The following is a 23,389-nucleotide window of genomic DNA, read 5'->3' as shown; positions in this document are numbered from 1 at the left end:
TCATAACTTATATAAGTAAAACATTATATTCTTTATTTAATTTATTTCTTTCCACTAAATGATTTATTAGTTTGACGTTTAAATTCTTTTACTGTATTTTAAACAATCAATTTAATAAAGAGCATGTAGTGGTTAATAAATAGTATTATAGTCCTATTTTTAATTTCAAATAGAATAAATATAGAGCTGAACCTTAAAATATTTAGATTGATCATATATTAACTATTTGATGAATTTCCGTAAGTATTAAATAACGAAATTAATAAAAAGTATGTAGAGTTAACTTTACTTAATCTACTAATTATAACTTAATTTTTAAAGAAAACATATGTACTATTTGATTAAAACACGTAATATGAAATAATCACTTTATTTAATGCAAAATTAAAACCTAATAATAAAATATATCTTTTAATCTATATTTTTTATTATTTTCTTAAATTATAATTATTATAGAAAAGTATACATAATTCAATAAAAAAAAAAAAAAAAAAAAGTATGAAATACTCAAAATTATTATCACTTAAGAATAATTAAAGAATTACTATAAAAAAAATTATAATATGTAAACGTAATAAATTTATAAAATAGATTATTTTTTTCTTCAAAGGAAAAAAAAAAATTATGCACATAAAAAATATATATTTTTATTTTTTTTTTATAAAAAAATATTATAGAAAAAAAATTTTTTTTTCAAATGAAATTTTCCTCTATAAACAAAATTTTAATACAAACTAATAAAAGTGTGTCATATAAAAAACATGCATAAATTCTTAATGACTAGCATGAATGATTAGACATCTAGATATATCATATTTATGTCTTGATAAATATTCAAAAGGCCAATAATACTATTAATTAACCATTACTATAAATAAATCGTTGCGTTTTTTTTTTAATAATTTATTTTTTTAAAGAAAAAAAAACTATTTATATTTAAAGAATATTAATTCTTTAAGATATATCTATTGTTTTAAATACGAAATTTCGAATCTTTAAATAATTAATTAGATGAGTAATGTTAATGATGAAAAAGTTTATAATTTAAAAAAAGTTTTAAAATAAAAAAATATTTATAAAAAAATATGAAAGAAAATTATAATAAAATCAAATAATATTATTCTTTCAGTTGTTTTTTTTAATATTTGTTAATAATGCTTTTTATATTTATATAAATTATTAATATTGATATTATGTCTTTAATAAAGTATTTAAAATTGATTCTGATTAATTTTTAATCAAAAAATTTTATTGCTATTTGTTCTTTCAAATTATTAGAAAAAGAATCTTAAATATATATTCGTGTGCAAGTTTTGATTTTTTTTTATAATTTTATATTTTTTTTTTTTTTATGTGATTTTTTTTTTAATATATTTTCGCTTTTATTTTACTAATACATGTTAAAATAGCAGAAATAAAATTAAATGTCATTATTTATTTTTTCATATATAACAAAAGAATGATATAAAAATATAAAAATTCTTATTATAAAAATATGAATATTACTGTATTTTTTTAAAAATAAAATATATACTTTTATTCAATTATTAACAATTGTAAATAATTTTTTTTTTCTTTTTGTTAATATATTTTATTTAGGAGGATGTAATAAATTATTTTAATTATTATAATGATTACAATATTCTAAATAATTTATATGGAATTAATAATTCAAAATTTAAATATTTCATAGATACTAAATTATATTTAGAGGGATAATAATGAAAAAATTAATGAAATATAAAATGAAGTTATTTTTTTTATCATTACTACTATGTTCAATTTTTCAATTCTTAAATATGTAAATTGGGATAACATCGTTAATTCTCTTATTTGTTATATCCTTCATGAATTATTTTTCTGAATTTTTATTCTTTAAATTTACTCTACTAACATTTTTTAATATATTTGAATTTTATTAAGGTATTTAAACATTTTTTTATAGAAATTTTTTTTATTATATTAATATTACTATCGTACTAATAAAAAAAACCAAAAATGGAAAGTATGTTATTAAAGGAAGTTGGAAAAATTATAATGAGTAATTATATTATGATAAAAAATGGAAGGTTTAAATTTTTATTTTTTATATTTTTACCTTCATGATTTATTAATTGTCTGTCTAATGACTTTCTTGGAGTATTGAACAAATAGGTTAACAAGGAGAATGCAGAGTTGTCTCTACTAATTTAATGAATTTATGTATAATTTTAATACTATAAACAAGTAAAATGATTTATATATATAATCTACTTCTTTGAGAATTTATTGTTTTTTAAGAATCACTTATTTGCTTTAATAAAAGTCACAATTTTTATTAAAAATTTCAATCCTCATTAATTATTTGTTTTAATTATATATATTTTATTTATAATGTTATGAGCAATGTTTAGCAATTTAAATCCATTATATTCAAATTAACAAACATAAGCAATTAATAAGACACTAATTAAATTATATACACATTACAAAAATGAAAATTTTATTATTATATATATAAAATTTTTTCTTAAAAATTCAAAATAAAAATTCACTACAAAAGAAAACTTTTTATTCAATAAATTACTTATATTTTTCAACAAACTTTTTCTATCCTTAAAAATTCCTTTTTTTTTTTAAAAAAACATAAATATCTTTTTTATGTATTTGATTTATGAAAAAGAAATGCAAAAAATTATCGACTAATTTTTTTTTTTTTTTTCTAGAGCTTCTTGATTATTTATTTTGAATACAACTATTATTTTTCATTCTCAAAAAGGTTAACCATTTCTTTTATTAGATACTGTATTACAATAATGAAAGGAACTCCTGAAAAGTATGAGCCGTTTTACCCTGTTTTGTGAAAATGATCCATAAATTCAATTATAGAACCTCTTGTTAATAAAAGGTATTATTAACCTTTTTGAGAATAAAAAATAATGGCTGTGTGGTAAACGAATAGCTAGTCATGCAAGCACAAGATAAATAAAAATAAATTAGTTGATAATTCTTTTGTTTCCTTTTAATGAATCGAATATATAAAAAAGATATTTATTTTTTTTTTTTAAAATGTTTTAGTTGTCGAAAAATTAAAAAGAAAAGTTATTGACTAAAAAGTTTCTTGTAGTATATTTTGTTTAAATTTATATAAAAAATTTTCATAATAACAATAATAAAATTTTTGTATTTTATAGTATTTATATAATTTATTTTGTGTTTTGTTAATTATATATGTATGTTAATTTAAGATCAATGGATTTAAATTGCTAAACGTTAATAATAATATTATAAATAAAATATATGTAATTAAAAGAAATAATAAATAAGGATTTAAATTTTTAAAAAAAATAGGTATTCTTATTAAAGTAAATAAATTCCTCTTAAAAACAATAAATGATCATTGAATTGGATTATAAATATAAAACGGTTTTCTGATTTATAGCATAAAAATTACATTTAAATTCAATAAATTAGTAGAGGTAACTATACATTTTCTTTATTAATGTGCTTGTTCAGAACTCTAGCAAAGTCATTGAAAAGGTAGTTAATAAATAGAGTATTTAACAAACGTGTTAATAAAGGGCTTATAAAGTTGTCTCTACCCAATTATTGAATTTAAATATATACTATAAATAAGTAAACTGTTTTATATGTATAATCCAATTCAATGATCATTTATTGTTTTTAAGAGGAATTTATTTACTTTAATAAGAATACCTATTTTTTTTAAAAATTTAAATCCTTATTTATTATTGATTTTAATTACATATATTTTATTTATAATATTATTATTAACGTTTAGCGATTAAAATCCATTGTTCTCAAATTAGCAAAATACAAAATAAATTATATAAATATTACAATATACAAAAATTTTATAATTGTCAATATAAAATTTTCTTATATAAATATAAACAAAATATTCTACCGGAAAATTTTTATTCAATAGCCATATTTCTTAATTTTCTGTTATTAAATCATTTTCAAAAAAAAAATAAATATAATATTTTATGTATTTAAAATTTACAAGAATAAAACAAAAAAAAATTCTCAACTATTTTTTTTTTTTGTATAATAATTGCATGGCTAATTATTTATTTTTCATAAGTTATTACTTTTTACTCCCAAAAAGGCTAACAATACCTTTTATTAACAAATTCTTTAACATGTACACTAAAAAAAAAAGTTTATATATATATATACATATGAATATATACATGTACAATATTTTTTTTGTTTACTTTTTAAAAAAAATTTTTTTTTTTCAAATGTAGCGAAAGATGAAAATTTATGTGGTGTAAAGATGCTGTCATAAATAGTAGATAAATAACAAAATAGATATTAAATGATAAACAAATAAAAAAATATATTATGAAAAATTTATTTCATTATAAAATAAATTTTGTTTTAAGTTATTTAGTATAATTAATAAAGGTTTAATTATTATTTAAAATAATTAATATTTAATAAATTAAATAGGTAGCGATTTTTTTATATGCTTTCTGTTAATTGAATTCCTCAAATATAACAGAAGTATTTTATTATCTAAATGATAAATAAAGATATACATGATAAAAAGAAGATGTATATATATGTGTTAATTATATTTTTTTTGTTGTTTTTTCTTTATTAAAAATAGAGGCTTTTAGTTTTTTTATAGTCTATTCAATGATTTTGCTAGAATATAGGTTAATAAAAGATATTATTATTCTTTTATAAAATAATTAGTTACTTATACGAAAAATATAAATTTAGTCATGAATATCCTGTAGTTTAAAATAGAAAAAAAAATGTTTCTTATTTTTAATTGGAAAGTTGTTTTGTTAAATATATTTAAAATTTTGCATTTTATATTTTTTTTTTTAGTAATTATTAAATATTATATTGATAATTCTCTCCCAATGAATTATTTTTTAAGTCAAATAAAAAGAAATTATGAACTTGAAAACAAAAATCATTTGATTTTATTGGTATTTAATTTTTGTGTGTTTTTAAAAAACTTTGACTTTAATGTAAATTTGCTATTATATGTTAGAAGATTTTTTTATATATAATCAGTAGTTTTAACGAGTATATAGATTTTCAATACATATATTGGTAATTTTTATTACAATAAGTAAATTTCTCTATAAACAATAAATGTTCAATTATGCAAACTACATATTATGATTTCTCAATGGTAATATCAATATAATTTTTACAACAGTTAAAATTAGAAGAAACAACTCTACATACTCTTCATTAATTTGTTTGTTCAATGCTTGGTTAATAAAAGGAATTATTAACCTTTTTGAGAATGAAAATAACTAACTACAAGGAAAATACGTAGTTAGCCATGAAAGTGGTAGATAAAAAAATTATTTATTAATTTTTTTTTGTTTCTTTTTATAAATTAAATACGCAAAAAAATAGATACTATTCTTATTTTAAAAAGAAATTTTGAATGGACTGGAAAAAAAATGATGATTGAAAAATATAAGTAATTTATTGGCAAAAGGTTTCTTTGTAAGAAATTTTTAAAAGAAAATTTTATATATATAATAATAAAATTTTCGTGTTTGTGATATTTATATAATTTAAATTTGTATTTCATTAATTACTTATATTTTTTAACATGAAAGAAGTAAACTTGAATAGTCAAACACTATTTATAACATTATAGGTAAAATATGTGTAATTAAAAAATTGATAATTAAATAGAACTTAAATTTTTAATAAAAATATACGATTTTTATTAAAGTAAATAAACGACATCTGAACACAATAAATATTCAGCGAAGTAAATTACGTAAATACATTTTACTTGTTTATATCATTTAAAATTATACATAAATTCAATAAATTAGTAGAGTCAACTATATATGCTCTTTGTTAGTTTGTTCAATATTTTGGTCAAGTTAAAGAACAGACTATTAATAAATCAACAAATGAGAATTTACTGTTTTGGAAGTATTTACTCATTTAATAAAAATTTATTATTATTTTCATTAAAAACTTAAATCTTTATTACAATTATTGATTATATGTAAAAGAATCTCTTTAAAAAACTAAAAAATTAAAGATAAGGATATTAACAGTCTGTCAAAGGTACATAAAGAATAAATACTAATAAAAACAAAATTTTCTTTTTTTTTTCGTTTATACTCCTAATTTAATTTTTGTAAGATTTAAAATTTGATTCCTCAATGAGCAAAATACAGTCAGAAAAATATATGATGAAGCAAAAAAAAATAAATTTTTTTTTTTCTTAGTTAACTATTTTGGTCAGTAGTGATTTATCAATTTATTGTTTATCCCATGACATTCCTAGAGTATTGAACAAATATGTTAATAAAGAGCATATAGAGCTTTTTCTATTAATTTAATGAATTTAAACTTAGTTTTAATGCTATAAAGAAGTAAAATGTATTTATATTTTCTATTTCGTTGAGCATTTATTATTTTTAAGAAGAATTTACGTTCTTAATAAAAATCCCTATTTTTATTAAAAATTTAAATCTATATTTATTATTAATTTTAATTACATATATTTTATTTATAATGTTATGAGTAATGTTTAGAAATTAAAATCCATTGTTCTCAAATTAGCAAAATACAAAATAAATTATATAAATATTACAAAATACAAAAATTTTATTATTGTTAATATAAAATTTTCATATATAAATTTAAACAAAATTTCTACCGAAAAATTTTTATTCAACAGCCATATTTCTTAATTTTCTGTTATTAAATTATTTTCAAAAAAAAAAAAAAAATGAATATAATATTTTATGTATTTAAAATTTACATGAATAAAACAAAAAAAAATTAACAAATAATTTTTTTTTATCTAATGCTTACGTGGCTATTTATTTTCTATACATTTATTTTTTTTTTTCTCAAAAAGGTTAATAATATCTTTTATTAACCAAGTATTGAACAAATATATTAATAAAGAACTCAGAGTTTCTTTTACTAGTTTAATAAATTTAGATATAATTTTAATGCTACAAATCATTAAACTATTCTTATGTAGTCAACTTCATTGAAGATTTATTTTTATTAAAATGTATTTACTTACTTCAATAAAAAAAAGGATTTTTATTAAAAATATAAACTCTCATTTGCCAATTTTTTTAATTTAATATATTTTTATTTATAATGTTATAAATAATTTTAGAAGTTCAAGTTCATTTAAGTTAAATAAAATAAATAATTATTAAAATACAAATTAAAATTGTATAATTATTATAAACAAAAAAATTATATTATTATAAGTACAAAATTTTCTTTAAATCTATGAAATAAATTTCATTCTCAAAGAAACTGTTCTCGCCAACAATTGTTTATTTTTTTTTTATCCTTCTAATGCTGGCATATTTAACTGTACATTTTTTGTATAACTATTAATCTTTACTCTTAAAAAGATTAATAATGTCTTCATTAACCAGTCAAAAAATAAAGTAATGCATTTAATTTTTCCTAGATAGTATATTTCCAATAAATGATATTATTTATCTACTTACATTTTTAACAAGAAAAAAAAGAATGTAGTTGAAGTTTTAGTTAGGCATGTGGTCTATATATAGCATTATCCAATTTTTTTAAATAATATTAAATTAAATAAAATGAATAAAAACATTTTTATTGATGCATGCTAAAATACTGGGAAAATGTGCAAACATAAGCAAGAACACTAAGAAAAAAAATTAAGTACACAAAAAGTATGTACGCCAAAAAAAAAAAATATATTTGCACTAAAAATAAATACAAAAAAAATAATATACTTTTTCTAGATGTGAGTACACTAAAAAAAAAAGGTAAGTATATTTTCTTTATAACATTTTTTTTTTGTGATACTTAAAAAAAAAATATTAATAATTTTTACCTGATAATGATTTTTTTTTTATTATTTTGTTTTTTCAAAAAAAAATATGCCTTAAAAAAAAAAGATTTTTTTTTTTTGAGGATGATGTCCAGTATATTTTTTTTATGAAAGATTTAAAGTTAAATATAAAATGTGATACACATGGGATATTGTATATATTAACAACAATAGCAATTAAATGAATCAATTAATATATGATATTATTAATAAAAGTGAATAGTTTATTTTATATTTTAATTTAATAAAAATAAACTAAGTAAAGTTTTATCTACATGCTCTTTATTAATTGTTAGTTCAGTATCGTCAAAGTCACTGCATGGGCAATCAACAAATCAATATGTGAAATACATTAGGTAAATAGGTACATTAAAATACATACAATAAGATGTATGTATCTCAAAATGTGAATAAAGAATGTATATATTACAATATATACTTTAGTATGCATACTAAAAATATATAATATTCTTTTTTTGTTGTTTCATTTTTTTTGGGAAAGAGAAATAATTTAATACGGATATAGATATTAAATGAAGAATAAAGAATAAATTTATGTTGAACAATAAATTAATAAAGAATATATACATTAAAAGTTTATTTTAATACAAAATAAATTTTTATCAAGTTTTGCATAATTCATAGGGAATTATTTATAATAATTAATATTTTGGTAAATAAGACAAGTTGAGGTTCCTTTACATATTATTTATTAATTTGACTGTTTAAAATACTATAATATTGATTTATTGTCTTTTTCAATGACCTTCTTAAGGTATTGAACAAACATATCAATAAAGAGAATGCAATATTGTCTATATTAATTCAATGAATTTAAGTATAATTTTAAAGCTATAAATAAGTAAACTGTATTTATGTAGTCTGCTTCATTGAAGACTTATTGATTTTAAGAGTCATTTATTTATTTTAATAAATATACATATTTTTATAAAAAATTTAAATTCTTGTTGATTATTAATTTTTAATTAGTTGCATTTTACTTATAATGTTATAATTAATGTTTGGTAACTTAAATCCATTGCTCTCAAATAAACAAACATAAATAATTAACAAAACAAAAAATAAATATATAAATACTGAAAAACAACAAAATTTTATTGTTGTTAATATAAAATATTCTTGTATAAAAATAAACAAAAATGTGTTACAAGAAGCCTCTTAGTTAACAAATATTTATTCTATTTTTCGACCATTAAATTATTTTAAAAAAAATAAATATTTTTTTTTATATATTTTAAATCTTCAAAAAGAAAAAAAAAATTAACAACTAATTTTTTTTTATCTAACGCTTGCATGGCTATCTATTAATTTTCCATACATCTATTACTTTTTATTCTCAAAAAGGCTAATAATACTTTTTATTAGCCAATTATTTAAACGTACAATTAACGAAAAACTGTAGAAAAAATATATAGATGCTAAAGTAGGTAAACCTTATAGCTACATAACATTACTATCTTAGAAATGTTTATTTACTTTTAAAGGATTTATCTATATTTTTATTAAAAACTTAAATTTTCGCCAAAAACTATTGAATAAATGTAAAATAATATTTTTTTAAATAAAATAGTAAGTTTCCTTAGAGTTATTGAAAGTCTCTTTAAAAATACATATAAAATATTCATAAAAGTAACATCTTTGTTTTCCTTTTAAATTTCGAATTAGGTTTTTGTTTATTTCAAAATTTCAATTAAAATTTAAATCTCAAAACAATTAAAATCTCATATAATAAAAAAAAAAAAAATGTTTTTTCATAATTGTGTAGTTAATTATATTCTTAAACAAAGAGCATTCATAGCTAAAACGTTATTTTTCTTATAATTTACCAGATATTATTTCATAAAAGATTAATAATATTTTCTGACAATATATATATGATCTAATGTTTTTAATATAATTCTTAGTTTAAAATAAGCTTGTGAAAAAAACATTTTACTATAACGTTTTTTTTTTATGCTTTCATAATTATCTTTAATTAAGAAAAAAAATAAATTTAATACTAATGTTGAAGTAAAAATTAAGTTTATATTTAACTTATAATTACGAATTCATCCATGCATTAATATTTTTTGAATTATAATTTTTAAAAAATTACAAGAACAAATACATACATAATATCACAGAGATAAAACACAAGAAATACCATGTATATACTCAAATGTATACAAAACAAAAGGAATACAATTTTTATTGAAGAACAGCAAGGCATGTTTCATTCTTATTTATATTATTTATAAGCTATAATAATAATAAAAATTACTTGAAAAAAAATTTTGACAAATAAGAAAAGAATATTAATTTAAATAAAAGCAAAGCAAACTAACTAAAATTATGCATTAAAGTACACAAAATATCATATAATTTTTTCCTATGGAGTAAATAAGCATACAAAAATAAAATATTCTGTTAAGGTAAATTTATATAAATTTCTTGTATCAATATAGTTTCTCTTTATTTTTACATTATACATACATTCACATTTTTATTATTCTCTGTTTTTCTTTTTTTGCTATATCTAATAGAATATTCAAGGAAAAGTAAAACACAGAATATATTTGTTTTTGTATTTCACTTCTTTGTCTATTTCTTTTCTTCATATTACATTAGATATTTTTGTATTTACTTTTTTTATATAGACATTTGAATATATATTATATCTTTCTAACTTTTTTGGTATTTACTGTGTTTGATCATATTCTTTATCTCATGCAGTTTTTACATCTTTTTCATCGTCTGATTTATTTGTTATTTTGTTTCATTTTTCATTACATTTTGTCAAAAGTAAATTAAACTTACATAAGGTATTATGTATCTAACTTTAAAATAATGCTTCTCTTTGATCAAAAGGAAGGTTTTCTTCAATAAAAGTCAACTGCAATTCAATCTTTTTATCTACAACATTGTTGTGCCATTTATTCCACTTATCATTTTTCTATTCATCATCCTTTTTATTTGTTTTATTTTTGAATCCTTTCCACATTGAACATATAGCTTCATTCCATCTCTTACCTAATTGTACATTGGATTTTTTTTTTCTTTTTTCATCTTCCTCTTTAGTATCTGATGATAACTGTGCATGTTTCTGTTTATCCTTTATTTCTTGTTCTTTATGCTTTTCATCGGATTTTTCAGCCCCTCTTAATGCTTGTTCTCGAGTTTTTGTCTTTTCAGATTCAACATTTGCATGATTATCAAATTTTTCTTTGGAAGAAAGCAAAATTTCATCAAATTTTGTTGTAACATCTTTTAAAGATTCATCAGATATTCTTCCTTTATCTTTATAAGGACAACTTGGTTCAAAAATATCCAAATCCTTTTTATAATCTTCATCAACCGTTTCGCGAGCTCCCCTATTAGTGTTCATTCCTTTTATTTGATTAGGAAATTTATCCAACATAAGTATATTCTCATCATTCCATTCCATGGATAACTCTGGAGAGAAGCTAAATGATTCGTCTGATTCATCTTCTCTTTCTTCATCACTGCTGTAATCTGATTTTTCTTTGTGATCACCTGATTTAACTGCAGTTTTTTTTTTTGAAATTTTTTTTTTTTGTGGAAATTTTTCTCTTTTTGGATATTTTTTTTTTTTTTTTTCTTCTGTTATACTTGTTCTTTCTTCTTCACAATCTTCATCTACAAATTTAATATCATCAAGTGAAAATCCTGTTTTTTGTGATTTTCTAACCTCTGCTAGTGTTCTTTTGAATTTTGATGCAAATTTTGTCGCTGGTATATTTTTATTATAAGAAGATTTGCTGAAATTATGCTGTCGTACAAAATAAAAATTGTTTAAAGGAATTTTTCTTTTTTGTTAGAGTATTAAATTAAATAATTAAAAAAAATAAGTCAATATATACATATGGTGCATAAATAATATCTTACGTTCAAAAAGTATTGAAATATCCAAATAAGAAAGGAAAAGGTAGCAACCTTCAAACAAAAAGGAAATGTATTCATTTTTATACTTTTATAGTGTAATAATAGAGAATATAAATTAATACAGGTGAAAAAATGTTATTTTCATCCAATATACTCTAGAAATTTACAATAATTCTTGAGATATTTTTATAATCAGTAATAAATTTTTATGTTTTTAAAATGAAAAATGATTTTGTTACATAAGAAATGATCCTTAATTTTTTATTATTATGTATAATACTATGTTTATCTTTAAACTACATAGGTGATATTAATACTTAAAAAAATAAAACTATAAGGATAATACATAAAAAAAAAAATATTATAAAACTGAAAAACAAAATTATTTTAAAAATAAATTAACAATTTTTATTAATATTAAAATTTGTAGTAAATGTTATATATTATATTTTTAGTTGAGTTATTATAATTAAAAATTATAGATATTGTGTATTACAAATTTTTTTTAATTGTTTCTTTTAAAAGGAAAAATGTAAATATTAGAATAATAATTGAGGAACTTCATAAATTTTTACATAAATTGATGTTTTTCAATAGTTTTAAGAATTGCGTTTTATTTTATTTTTTTTTGTATTTGATAAACTTAATATCTATAAAACAATATTATAAAAATATAAATATTATTATTGTATTTCATTTTTTTTTTTTTTTTTTTTTCTCTTTTTTTTTTTTTAAATACATATACTAAAAATAAGTTATTTTTAAGATTAAGAAACATTTTTTTCCTGTTATTTATAATTTTTGGAAACATGCAATTAATTATACTTAAATTATCTTGAACTCATTTGTGTTGATAAACTATCAGTTTATATTTATATAAATAGATACATTAGAGAGATTTAGTTTCCTTTAAGAAAACAAATATTCTATGAAACAATTAGTAAAGCTTAAATGCATGCATTTTTCTTGTTAATATACAATATATTTCGAGATATTTTTTGATATATTAAATATAAATTAATTTTTATTTGAAAATATCATTTCTTACAATACATTTACTAATTAATATTTTAATTTTTCTATTATTTATCTTTTTATTATACAAGTATTTTAATTTCATTTTCTCTAATTAAATATCATAATGTTTTAATTATATTATATATATACATGGTTTGTTCCTTATATTAAGTATCATTATTTTTAAAGGAAACCTTCTTATAGATGAACCAGAAAAAATTAAAATCAAATATTCTATGTAAAGAAAATATTTGGAAGTGCATTACTTGACTAGTTTCAAATATAAAAGTGAAAACAGAGAGTTATTTTAAAAAAATTGAAGACATATAATGTTAAAATTACTAAAAAAATAAATTAACTTCCAGTAATAAAAGATGGAAAAATTATAATTTCTTTCTTTTTTTAATTAGATAAACTTATATAATAAAAATTTCACTTCAAAAAGAAAAAATTTATTTTTTCTTTGGTAAATGATGTTAATTCTAAAATTAATCAATAATATTAATTTATTAAAATAATATTTTAAAAAAAATTTATTTTAATAATATTCTTTTTTATGATACATATTATTAAAGATATTTATAAATTTAACAAATTTGTAATTATATATGTTAACCTCAAATATGTTTTTTAAGCAGATAAATAATTAGATTTTTTATTCAAAAATTATCAGATATATATTTTATTCGGAAGTAGGAAATAATAATAAAAGAAAAAAAATGAAATAGAATTTTCAAAGTAATATATATTCTAGTAAATAACACTACAAGCTTTTAATAAAATACATGAATATTTATTAATTTTTAGTATAATACTTTATATTTAATAATTACTAAATATTATAATTATATTAGTCACTCATCCTTTTTATCTTATTTTTATATGTTAAGATTTCATTTTATTTTTATTTTTAAATAATTTTTTTTCTACTATATCTTTTACATAAATAAATTATAAATTAATAGGAAACATAACAAATATATCTTCCAAATATGAATTTTTAAAATAGTTTTGTATTTTAAGATATTTATGTAAATTATTTATAAAAATTTCAATGGAATAAATTAATTTTTTTAATTTCAATTTGATCGAATCTTCAATACACTATAAATGATGAGATATAAGTACATATTAATTTTTAAAGTTCATATATTTTTTTTTATTCTTAAGAATAAGTAAAAATAATAGTTTAAATTTATTTTATATTATGCGTTTTTTTAATGTAACATATGAAAATAGTTCTTATAATTAGCGTAAAATAAAACAAAAATAGGAAGGATATTAATCTAATTTGAGAAGTTATATGGAGTTTTAATTAATTTGAATAAGTAAAAGATTTTCCTTTTGTAAATCAAGTTTAAATTATTATAATGACAATACATGAAACATAAAAATAGTTTTAATTTTTCTCAATGAGAAACATTTTTGAAAAAAAAGAAAAAAATATTATTTATTCCTTTGTTTACGATTACAATATTAATAAATATATATTCATGATAATATAGATATATAATAGCGATACACGTGTACTATTCATAAGAATTATAGCTCACGTATAAAGGATAATTATTATATATATATGAATAATTATAATTATTTTTACATAAAAAAAATGTTATGTTTTTCATACTTTTTGCTAGAATAACACATATTAAGTTTTCATATAATGGATGAAAATGAAGAAAATGATAAAGTTGTAACATATATATATAAAATTGATTCATGGTAAATGAATTAATGTGTATTTTTAAATTAAAATATTTAATTGATATTTTCTATATCTATAATATACATTGATGTTTATGAATTTCTTAATTTTTTCATGTTTACATTTTTTAAATAATCAATGTACGTTTAAATTGTAATTATATAATTGTGCAATGGTGCAATGGTAAATAATTAATTTTTTGTAATAAAATAAAAGTAATATTTTTTCTGATAAATATATTTATTTTTTTATGAGTTAATTGTAATACTACAATAAAAAATTATAATGAACAAATATAATATTAAAAAATTTAATAAATCAATTAAAATTATGATGAGGATATTGAGACAAAAATGAATCTACGCATGTTTTTAATTATGCACGCACTTATAATTACTATAAAAAGTAAATATATTAAATTATTATACTAAGGGACATACATTGCAGCTTTTGAATTAGTCTATTAGATGATGAAATCATTACAATAGCATAACCTTTTCTTTTTGTGATGATTTACCTTTTTAATTTATATTGCTGATTAATTTATTATAATTATTATAATATTTTCGTAGTAATACATTATGATATAAGTTTAAATAGAAATTAGAATAATCGATATGTATACATGCAACCTTTTCATATAATTGTATGTAAATAATAACTTCATTGGAAAAAAATTAAATTATAATAAGGAAAATATAAAGAAAAAAAAAATTGAAAATAGTATAAGATAATAATATTATCGTTCATTAATATAAGGAATCTACATCATGGGCATGAAATTGATTACTTTGTTTACTAATTAAAAAAAAAATTATAGATAAATCACTATGAAATTTTCTTGAACTCATAATTTTATAATTTAATGCACCAAAAAAAAAAAAAAGTAGTTATATAAATTAAAGATAATTTTGGATTACCTTCTATAAAGTTCCTTAAAAATATTCCATCTAAGATTTAAATAAAAGTGAAATTACATATGAATTTTTAACTTTTCGCAATTATAAAAAAAAAAAATTAATTATGGAACAAATTTTATAATTTAATGCACCGAAAAAAAAAATAGTTATATACATTAAAGAGAATTTTGGATTACCTTCTATAGAGTTTCTTGAAGATATTCCATCTAAGATTTAAATAAAAGTGAAATTACATATGAATTTATAATTTTTAGCAATTATAAAAAAAAAATTAATTATGGAAAATGGTGCATACGATTAAATTAATACATAACAACCATTATTTGATTGAAGAAAATATTTATGTGAAACAATTTATATATTAAATATGGCAGTAAATAAAACATTCCGAATATAGTTGTTTACTAATTACAATAAATTTAAAAATAAATATTTACTAATTATTAAAACATTTTGCTATGATAAAAATTAATGATAATCAGTTGTATAGATAATTTTTCGTATAATTTTTTTTGTTCTAATTAATTTATATACGAATATACATATGTGCTTACTTGTAATTATGTTTAACTATCCATACTTTATTATATATGTGTATTTAAATTTACTCATTATCATTAATATATTTATCTCTTTTTAAGAAATTCATATAAATGTCTTTTCAGAAGATTAAATTAAAGTATTGATTTTTATAATATATTATGAAAAAGGAAAAATATTTTTAACCAAAATTTAAAGTAATTAACATATAATCTAAGTACTATATTGATAATTTATATAAAATAAAAATGTATTTTTTTTGAGTTTAATATATTAATAATTTCTATTTATAGAATATAATTATACATAATTCAACGTATTAATCATATTATTATTTACTTTGTTATTGTACCTTTTTAATGTAATTATTAAAATATTAATTTACATGTTTATTTAAAAATTTATCCAATAATTAAACATTTCATCGTTAAAAAAACTCTAATAATTGTATAAATTATATTTCCAATAAATTAAGTGTAAACAAATTGTATTGTATTAAAAATATAATTTCTCTTAAATTATATAAAAAAAAAGGGATTTAGGAAATTTAAGGAAATAATTATTTTTTTTTATCTCTTATTTTAAGTTTTTCTCATTCATTTAAAATATTTTTTTAATTAGGATATATTTCAATTTCTTAAATTTTCCGAATTTTTTTTTTTTTATCAATAATATATTAAATAAATAAAAAAACTAGTTACATTTATTAAAGGATAATATATATATTAAATATTCATGCATTTTAATTTTAACCAGGATGCATGATAAAATTATTAAAGTATGTTATTAAGTAAAAGTATATGTATAATATTATAGGAATAAAATTTTTTCTTTTATAATATGACTATGTTTTACTACAATTAACTGTGATGTATCAAATTATAGTGAGATAGTATATTTCAAAATTTACATAATGTAATGTACTATAAAAGGAAAATCGCGTAGCATAAGAATTTAATAATTTAAGAGAAAAAAGATCAACGATTTTAAATAAATTATTTTAAAAAATTTTGATTAATAAAGTAAAAATTATTTTCTAATCTTATCTATTTATATATTGTGGACTTTAAAAAAAATGAAACTGTAAAAAACATTTTTTTTATAGAAATGAAATTATGAATCCCCAAAATCCTTATTCATTTTATTTTCTTCTTTTTTGTAATTTTAATAAGGTTGAATCTATGTAATTATTATAAATTAAATCTAGAGAAAGATATTACTAATTAATACTTGCTAAATGCAAATATTCAGTAAAAAAGATATTATTTTCTCTTCAACATAATATTACATGGATGATTCACAATAATTATTATTACTTCACTATGATTATCAAGTAATAAATACAAGGATAAAAAGAAATGAAAGAATAAGAAAACTACTAAATTATATATAAAATAAAAAAGTTGAATCATTTTTTAGTAAATTAAAAGAATAATTTCGTATTTTTCTAAAAAGATTTATGTTGAAGCGAAGCATTGTAAAATAGTATTCTTTAATAATTAATTATAATAATTTTTTCGATATATATACTAATATTAATTATTAAGTATATTCATTTATCTTATTTTTACAATTAATACATATATGAAAACACGTATATATATATATATATATATATAATATTATACAATTCGAAACTTTTCTGCGGTGTGATAAGATACAAAATTTTTTATTTGAGGATTTTCTTTATAGAAAAAATTCAAGTTTACATGTTTTCTCCATTTAAAAAATGTAGTATTATTATTGTTATTATATCATAATGTACATACCTTTTAATATATTTTTAATAATTCAAAATTATGCAATCATTATTAAGGAAAGATGTATTCTATATATAGACGTTTCCTTTACTCTATTTTATTTTATATTGCAGTGTTGTTAATATATAGTTTTTAACTCATTTATATTCTTTGAAATGTGACAAAAATACATTGTAAAAATTTAAAAGATAAGATTATTGCAAAACTTTAAAATTATATTAAATAAGTAAATAGAATATTTTTCTTTTTTTTATAGATACAATGGAAAATAACTTACATTGATAAAAATTAACATTTTAGTGTAAATTAGAATAAATTTGTAAATGAAAAAATATGTTTAAATAAATAAATATATAGATATACAGAATATTATTATTAGTAAAAGTATAAGCTTTTTAACAAATTGCATCAAGAGCAGTTATTATTTAAATAAAAATAAAATGAAGTATACTTTTAGTGTAAAATTTGACATTATTTTTTTTTCTTCTCCATTGTTTCAACAAACTTTATTAAACAAAGAAGATTTATATTGAATTAATTACTTATCTTATAATTACGTATAAATGATTCCTTCTTTTTTTTCTTTTTATCTCTGTATCTAAGTAAACATAAGTAAAGATATTCTTCTATTGAAAAATTAAGTGAAATCCATCTATTGTAATTTATAATAGAATTTTTTTAAGAAATGTTATTTCCCTGTATTTTGTAAACCTTAATAAATTGTATATTATTTTTCTTGTAATAACACAAAATATCCATTTTTAAGGAAATTTTTGAAAGGAACAAAAAAAAAAATAATAGTGGTAAGAAAATATATAAATTAAGAAAAGAAAATTTTAATATTACACAAAAAAGAGTAAAAAAAGACGGAAATCAGAAGTAATCACTATATTTAATTAGGATAAATTTGATAATAAAAGGAATAAATGCAAACAGGAATTTTTTTGACAATGATATGTTCTTTTAAAACTTTTATTTTATATTTAAACAGAATATTATAACAAATTATAAAATATAACACCTTGTTTATTATATTTTGTGCAATAAACTTTTATAACTATTTCAAAAAATATATTGAGTTGTTCAACATTATATTTATATATGTTCCTATTTATGGAGTTATGTGAACTTAAATCTTTAATATATTAATATATTAAATATTAATGTTTTTATATTTTAGAGTAATAAAAATAATTTTATTACTAAACTCATTAATTATTCATAGGGAAATAACAAAAAAATTTTTTGTTTGTCTCAGTATGATTCTTTTAGATGGCTGTTTAGAATATTATTTTGTAAAAAAAATTAAAAATATACTTTATTTTTCGTTTTTTAATAGCATAATATCAAGAAAAATATTAATAATCATTTTATTAATAACGTGATGATTTGATATAGTATAATATCTTATATTTTGACAAATTAATCTCGTTATTCATTGATATAGTTATATAATAAACTATGTTACTTTGAACTAAAACACTTTCAAATTAGGGATTAAATTTAGATTATCTGAATTTTTATTGACATATTTTGTCATAATTAATAGAATTCATTTCTAAAATACTTTTATAATGTTTTTAAATACGTTTTTAACCTTTATTATAACAAATGAAGGGTTTTCAAGTTGCAAGATTTGAATATATTTTCTTCTCAATTGCGTTTATATTAAATTCAATTAACTTTAATATAAAGTAATAAATTTATCATATCAAATTTGATTGGTTTCTAGATATAATGAAGTTTACGTAGAATACTTTGTTGTGTTTGAATATATAATATGGGACATACCGTCTTCTAGAAATAAAGGGTAAATCATTTGTGTCAATCTTTTTGTTTTTTTAAATATATAAAAATAGTTATATGTACTTTCTAATTTGTTCATTTCTTTAATAAATGATTAAAAAAATATAGTATCTACCTCTTTGCATTATTATTAGTATAACGAATAATCTTATACATAAAAATTTTCTAATTCATGCAAGATTTTCAAAAGATATGTATAAAATGTTACAACGAGTCATACATAGAAAAACAGTCATAATAGAATATATATATTAAGATGAGTCTATAAATATATGTTTATAAAGGTATATACTTATATATAAAAATAAATATATTTTATTTTAGTTTTTTTTATTTATGTGAAAAAAATTATTCTCTTTTATATATATATATATATGTAAATAAATGAATAAAACAAATTAGAAGAGCTTTGTATATATAGTGAAGTAAAGTTTTTAGGCAATGATATCAATTTTCAGAAAACTGTAAAAATAATATTCAAATTTTAGTATAAGTTTAAATTGTTTATATTATATAAAGTAATTATAAAAAGAGTATATAATTACCTATAATAAATGATGTTATAATGAATAAAACAATTAGGAATTCCTCTACGTGTTTTTTATTAACTTGGCTATTTAATATAATACAAAATATTTTAAGTGATCAATTAATAAATAAATTGGTGATAACAGGATTCATGAAAGAAGATGTATGAAGGGCCCATGTGGATCAGAAAGGCACCATGATTCATAGAAATTTGGAGAGATTTAATTTGAATATTTTTATTTTAATGAATAATTTAAATAATTAATATCAATTTAAAAATAAAAAGGATGATAATTTACTTAAGTTCAAGATACTTGATGAGTTTTCAAAATTCAGTGAGGTGTCATTAGAAGATTATTTTAATGATTTAAAAAAGTTTTAAATTATATTAATGATAATGGATTTATCTAAAAATGAAAAATATATGTTAATTACTCTTATATGATCAGTATTATAGGAAAAAATATAGAAATAATATTTGTATATAAAAGAACAACAAACATATCACAACTAGATATTAGGATACACAAATTTCTATATGTTAATATGGAGACAATATACTTGATATTTAGGAAGTTTCTAATTAACTAATGAATTGAGTTTCAGAATCTATATATTCCTTTGCATTAAATTATAATACACATGTTGATAGATGTTTGTTTTCTTATGAGCCATTTTCTATAAATGAAATAGGGCTATCAATAAGTTTCAGATGAAAATTTGCAATATATATAAAGGATAAAATTCTATTATGCAAACCAAAAGATAGATTATTTAATAGAACTATGATTTCTATATAGGAATTAGAGAAAATTTTCGATGATGAAAATGCAATAGAAGAAGCAGGAGTATATTCTTTGAATAAGAACATCTAATGAACAGGTGTTTTATTTGTTACCCGTTCAATGGCTTTGCTAGTATTGAACAAAAAAATTGAGAGCATGTAAAAAAAACTCTATTTATATTATTTTTATTAAATTAAAGTATTAATCAAATTATTCACTTTTATTAATTAATATAAAACATTAATTTCATCAGTTAATATCTGTTGTTATTAATATACACAATATCTCATATATATCATATTATTACCTTACAATTTTTATCTTTCATATAAAAAAATACTCTACATTATAATCCTCAAAAAAAAAAAAATATAATGAAATATATCTACATTTTTTTTCATATATTTACTTTTAGAGCAATATTTTTTTAAAACGTACTTACTTTTGGTTAAAATAATTTTTTTTTAGTGTATGTATTTTGTGTGCTTTTTTTTGGTGTGTATATTTTTCCCAAATTTTAACAAGTACAAATAAAAATATTTTTACTCATTTTATTTATTTAAATATTACTTAAAATAGGTAAATAATACTATTTATAGACAAATGTGATATAATGGATTAAATAATATGATATATGCTATTTTTGTGGTGAAGAATTTCATTTAAAAGATATTGTGTTCATTGCAAAAGGAGATAATAAAATTGCAATTTATTTGATAATATATTATCTATACGAAAAAGTAAAATTTTAAAACGTACAATGTATGATATCTGTTTCGTAATAAAAGATAAAAAATATCATATCATTTTAAGGTTGTTAAAGAATGAAGTTAACATAAAAAAAATTAAATTTAATTCAAAAATGTATTGATAAACAAGAAACTTATCTTATGAAACAGAATGAGTAAGTAAAGAAGAGATGTAATAACAAACCAAAAAAAAAAATGTTGAGGAATCTGTTAAAAAAAGTAGTAGATTCAATGGTGCATATAAAATTAGAAATTTGAAAAATAACAGAAACTTCAGGAAAGTGTAGATGAAATTGGGAGAATTGAATCATCTGTTTATACAGAACAAAGTGTGTAAATCAAAAATAAATTTGTTTAGATCCAAAACAAACAGCTGAAATAAATGGAAAGAAAGAATGTTTTTTATTAAAGATCAAAATTATGTATCATGTAAGCTTTATCTACATAGAAATTAAAAATATAATATGATTTTGATTTATTAATTCCATATTCAATGACTTTCCTATAGTATTAAACAAACAGATTAATAAAGGAAATGTAGAGTTGCATCTACTAATTTAATGAATTTAAATATAATTTTAAATGTTATAAACCAGTAAAATGTATCTATATAGTATTCTTCATTGAGAATTTATTGTTGTTAAGAGGTCTTTATTTACTTTAATAAAAGTCCTATATTTTTATTAAAAATTTGAATCTTCATTAATTATTGATTGAGTTTTTGTAACATATATTTTATTTATAATGTTATGAGTTATGTTTAGAAATTTCAAACCGTTGCTTTCAAGTTAACAAAAATAAGTACTTATTAGAAGGAAAATTTAAATTATATAAATACTATAAAACAAGAAAATTTTATTATTATTAATTCAAATTTTCTTATATAAGTTTAAACAAAAATCTTTTACAAAGACACTTTTTAGCCAACAACTCTTCTTTTTAATTTTGTGAACAATGAAATTATTTTTAAAAAAAGTAAAAGTATCTTTTATGTATTTTTTTTAATGACGGAAAGAAAATAAAAAAAAATTTACTATTTTTTTTTTATCTGGAGCTTGAATTTCTATTTGTTTTATATGCATTTGTTACTTTTTACTCTTAAAAAAGTTAATAATTCTCTTTATTAATTGGATCTAGGAATTTCAAGAATTAAATTTCCAGGAATGTTCAATTGGAAACAAGTAAAAATATCAAAAAATTTCTGTTAAGTATGAAGCCTACAAATAAATAAACTCGGATGGGATTTATTATATCAAACATAGTGAAACACCTAATATTCATTGACGATTTTATAATTAGTTGAGATATTCTGTTATGAAAAGTTATGAGAATTATATAAATAGGGAAAATTAAATAGAAAAAGAAGGTCTAGAGGTGTTTGATCAAGAGATGATCCAAAGTTTTGTTGATAAAACTGATTTAAATTTATGTGAAGAAAAAGATAAGTTTCTAAAAGAGCTATAATAGAGTTCTTTAATTTTTGAAAATTAAATAGCGGGAAAAAATAATAAACGTGAATTTTCTATTAAAGTACATGGAAAACCACTGTTATATAGTCCCACATTATTAAATAAGGAAATTTTAGATAAGTTACATTATAAAATTAATGAAAATTTATGTTTAAATGTCATTAATAAAGCAATGCTAGATGTATTTCATATATCGCAGTAGTTAAAAAAAATGATAGTAACTGGAGAGTTACTATTAATTATCGTAATTTAAATAAATATATATTTTATGATTAATGAAAGATTCCATATATGAAATATATATATAAAATATTTCACTGTAATTACTGATTCTCAAAAATAGATCTTAATGATTTTT

General features: G+C 18.0%; 1 protein-coding gene across 1 annotated transcript, besides 6 other annotated features; it reads right to left on the bottom strand.

Annotated features, from left to right (window-relative positions):
* Positions 1 to 2,103: 2,103 nt before the first annotated feature.
* Positions 2,104 to 2,805: a repeat region.
* A 304-nt stretch (positions 2,806 to 3,109) lies between these two features.
* Positions 3,110 to 3,556: a repeat region.
* A 1,934-nt stretch (positions 3,557 to 5,490) lies between these two features.
* Positions 5,491 to 5,903: a repeat region.
* A 2,683-nt stretch (positions 5,904 to 8,586) lies between these two features.
* Positions 8,587 to 9,000: a repeat region.
* Positions 9,001 to 10,799: 1,799 nt separating this feature from the next.
* On the bottom strand, positions 10,800 to 11,827 carry PGAL8A_00042700 (Plasmodium exported protein, unknown function; the record flags this gene model as incomplete). Its single annotated transcript, XM_028674443.1, has 2 exons — positions 10,800 to 11,636; positions 11,753 to 11,827. The coding sequence occupies 2 exons, from the start codon at positions 11,825 to 11,827 to the stop codon at positions 10,800 to 10,802; spliced, it is 912 nt and encodes a 303-aa protein (XP_028530795.1).
* Positions 11,828 to 22,032: 10,205 nt separating this feature from the next.
* Positions 22,033 to 22,455: a repeat region.
* Positions 22,456 to 23,044: 589 nt separating this feature from the next.
* Positions 23,045 to 23,389: part of a repeat region that runs on past the window's edge.

Source organism: Plasmodium gallinaceum, assembly GCF_900005855.1.
Source record: "Plasmodium gallinaceum strain 8A genome assembly, contig: PGAL8A_v1_32, whole genome shotgun sequence".
Classification (NCBI taxonomy): Eukaryota; Apicomplexa; class Aconoidasida; order Haemosporida; family Plasmodiidae; genus Plasmodium; species Plasmodium gallinaceum.
The sequence above is the reverse complement of the archived record's forward strand: the minus strand, read 5'-3'. Positions and strand labels throughout refer to the sequence as shown.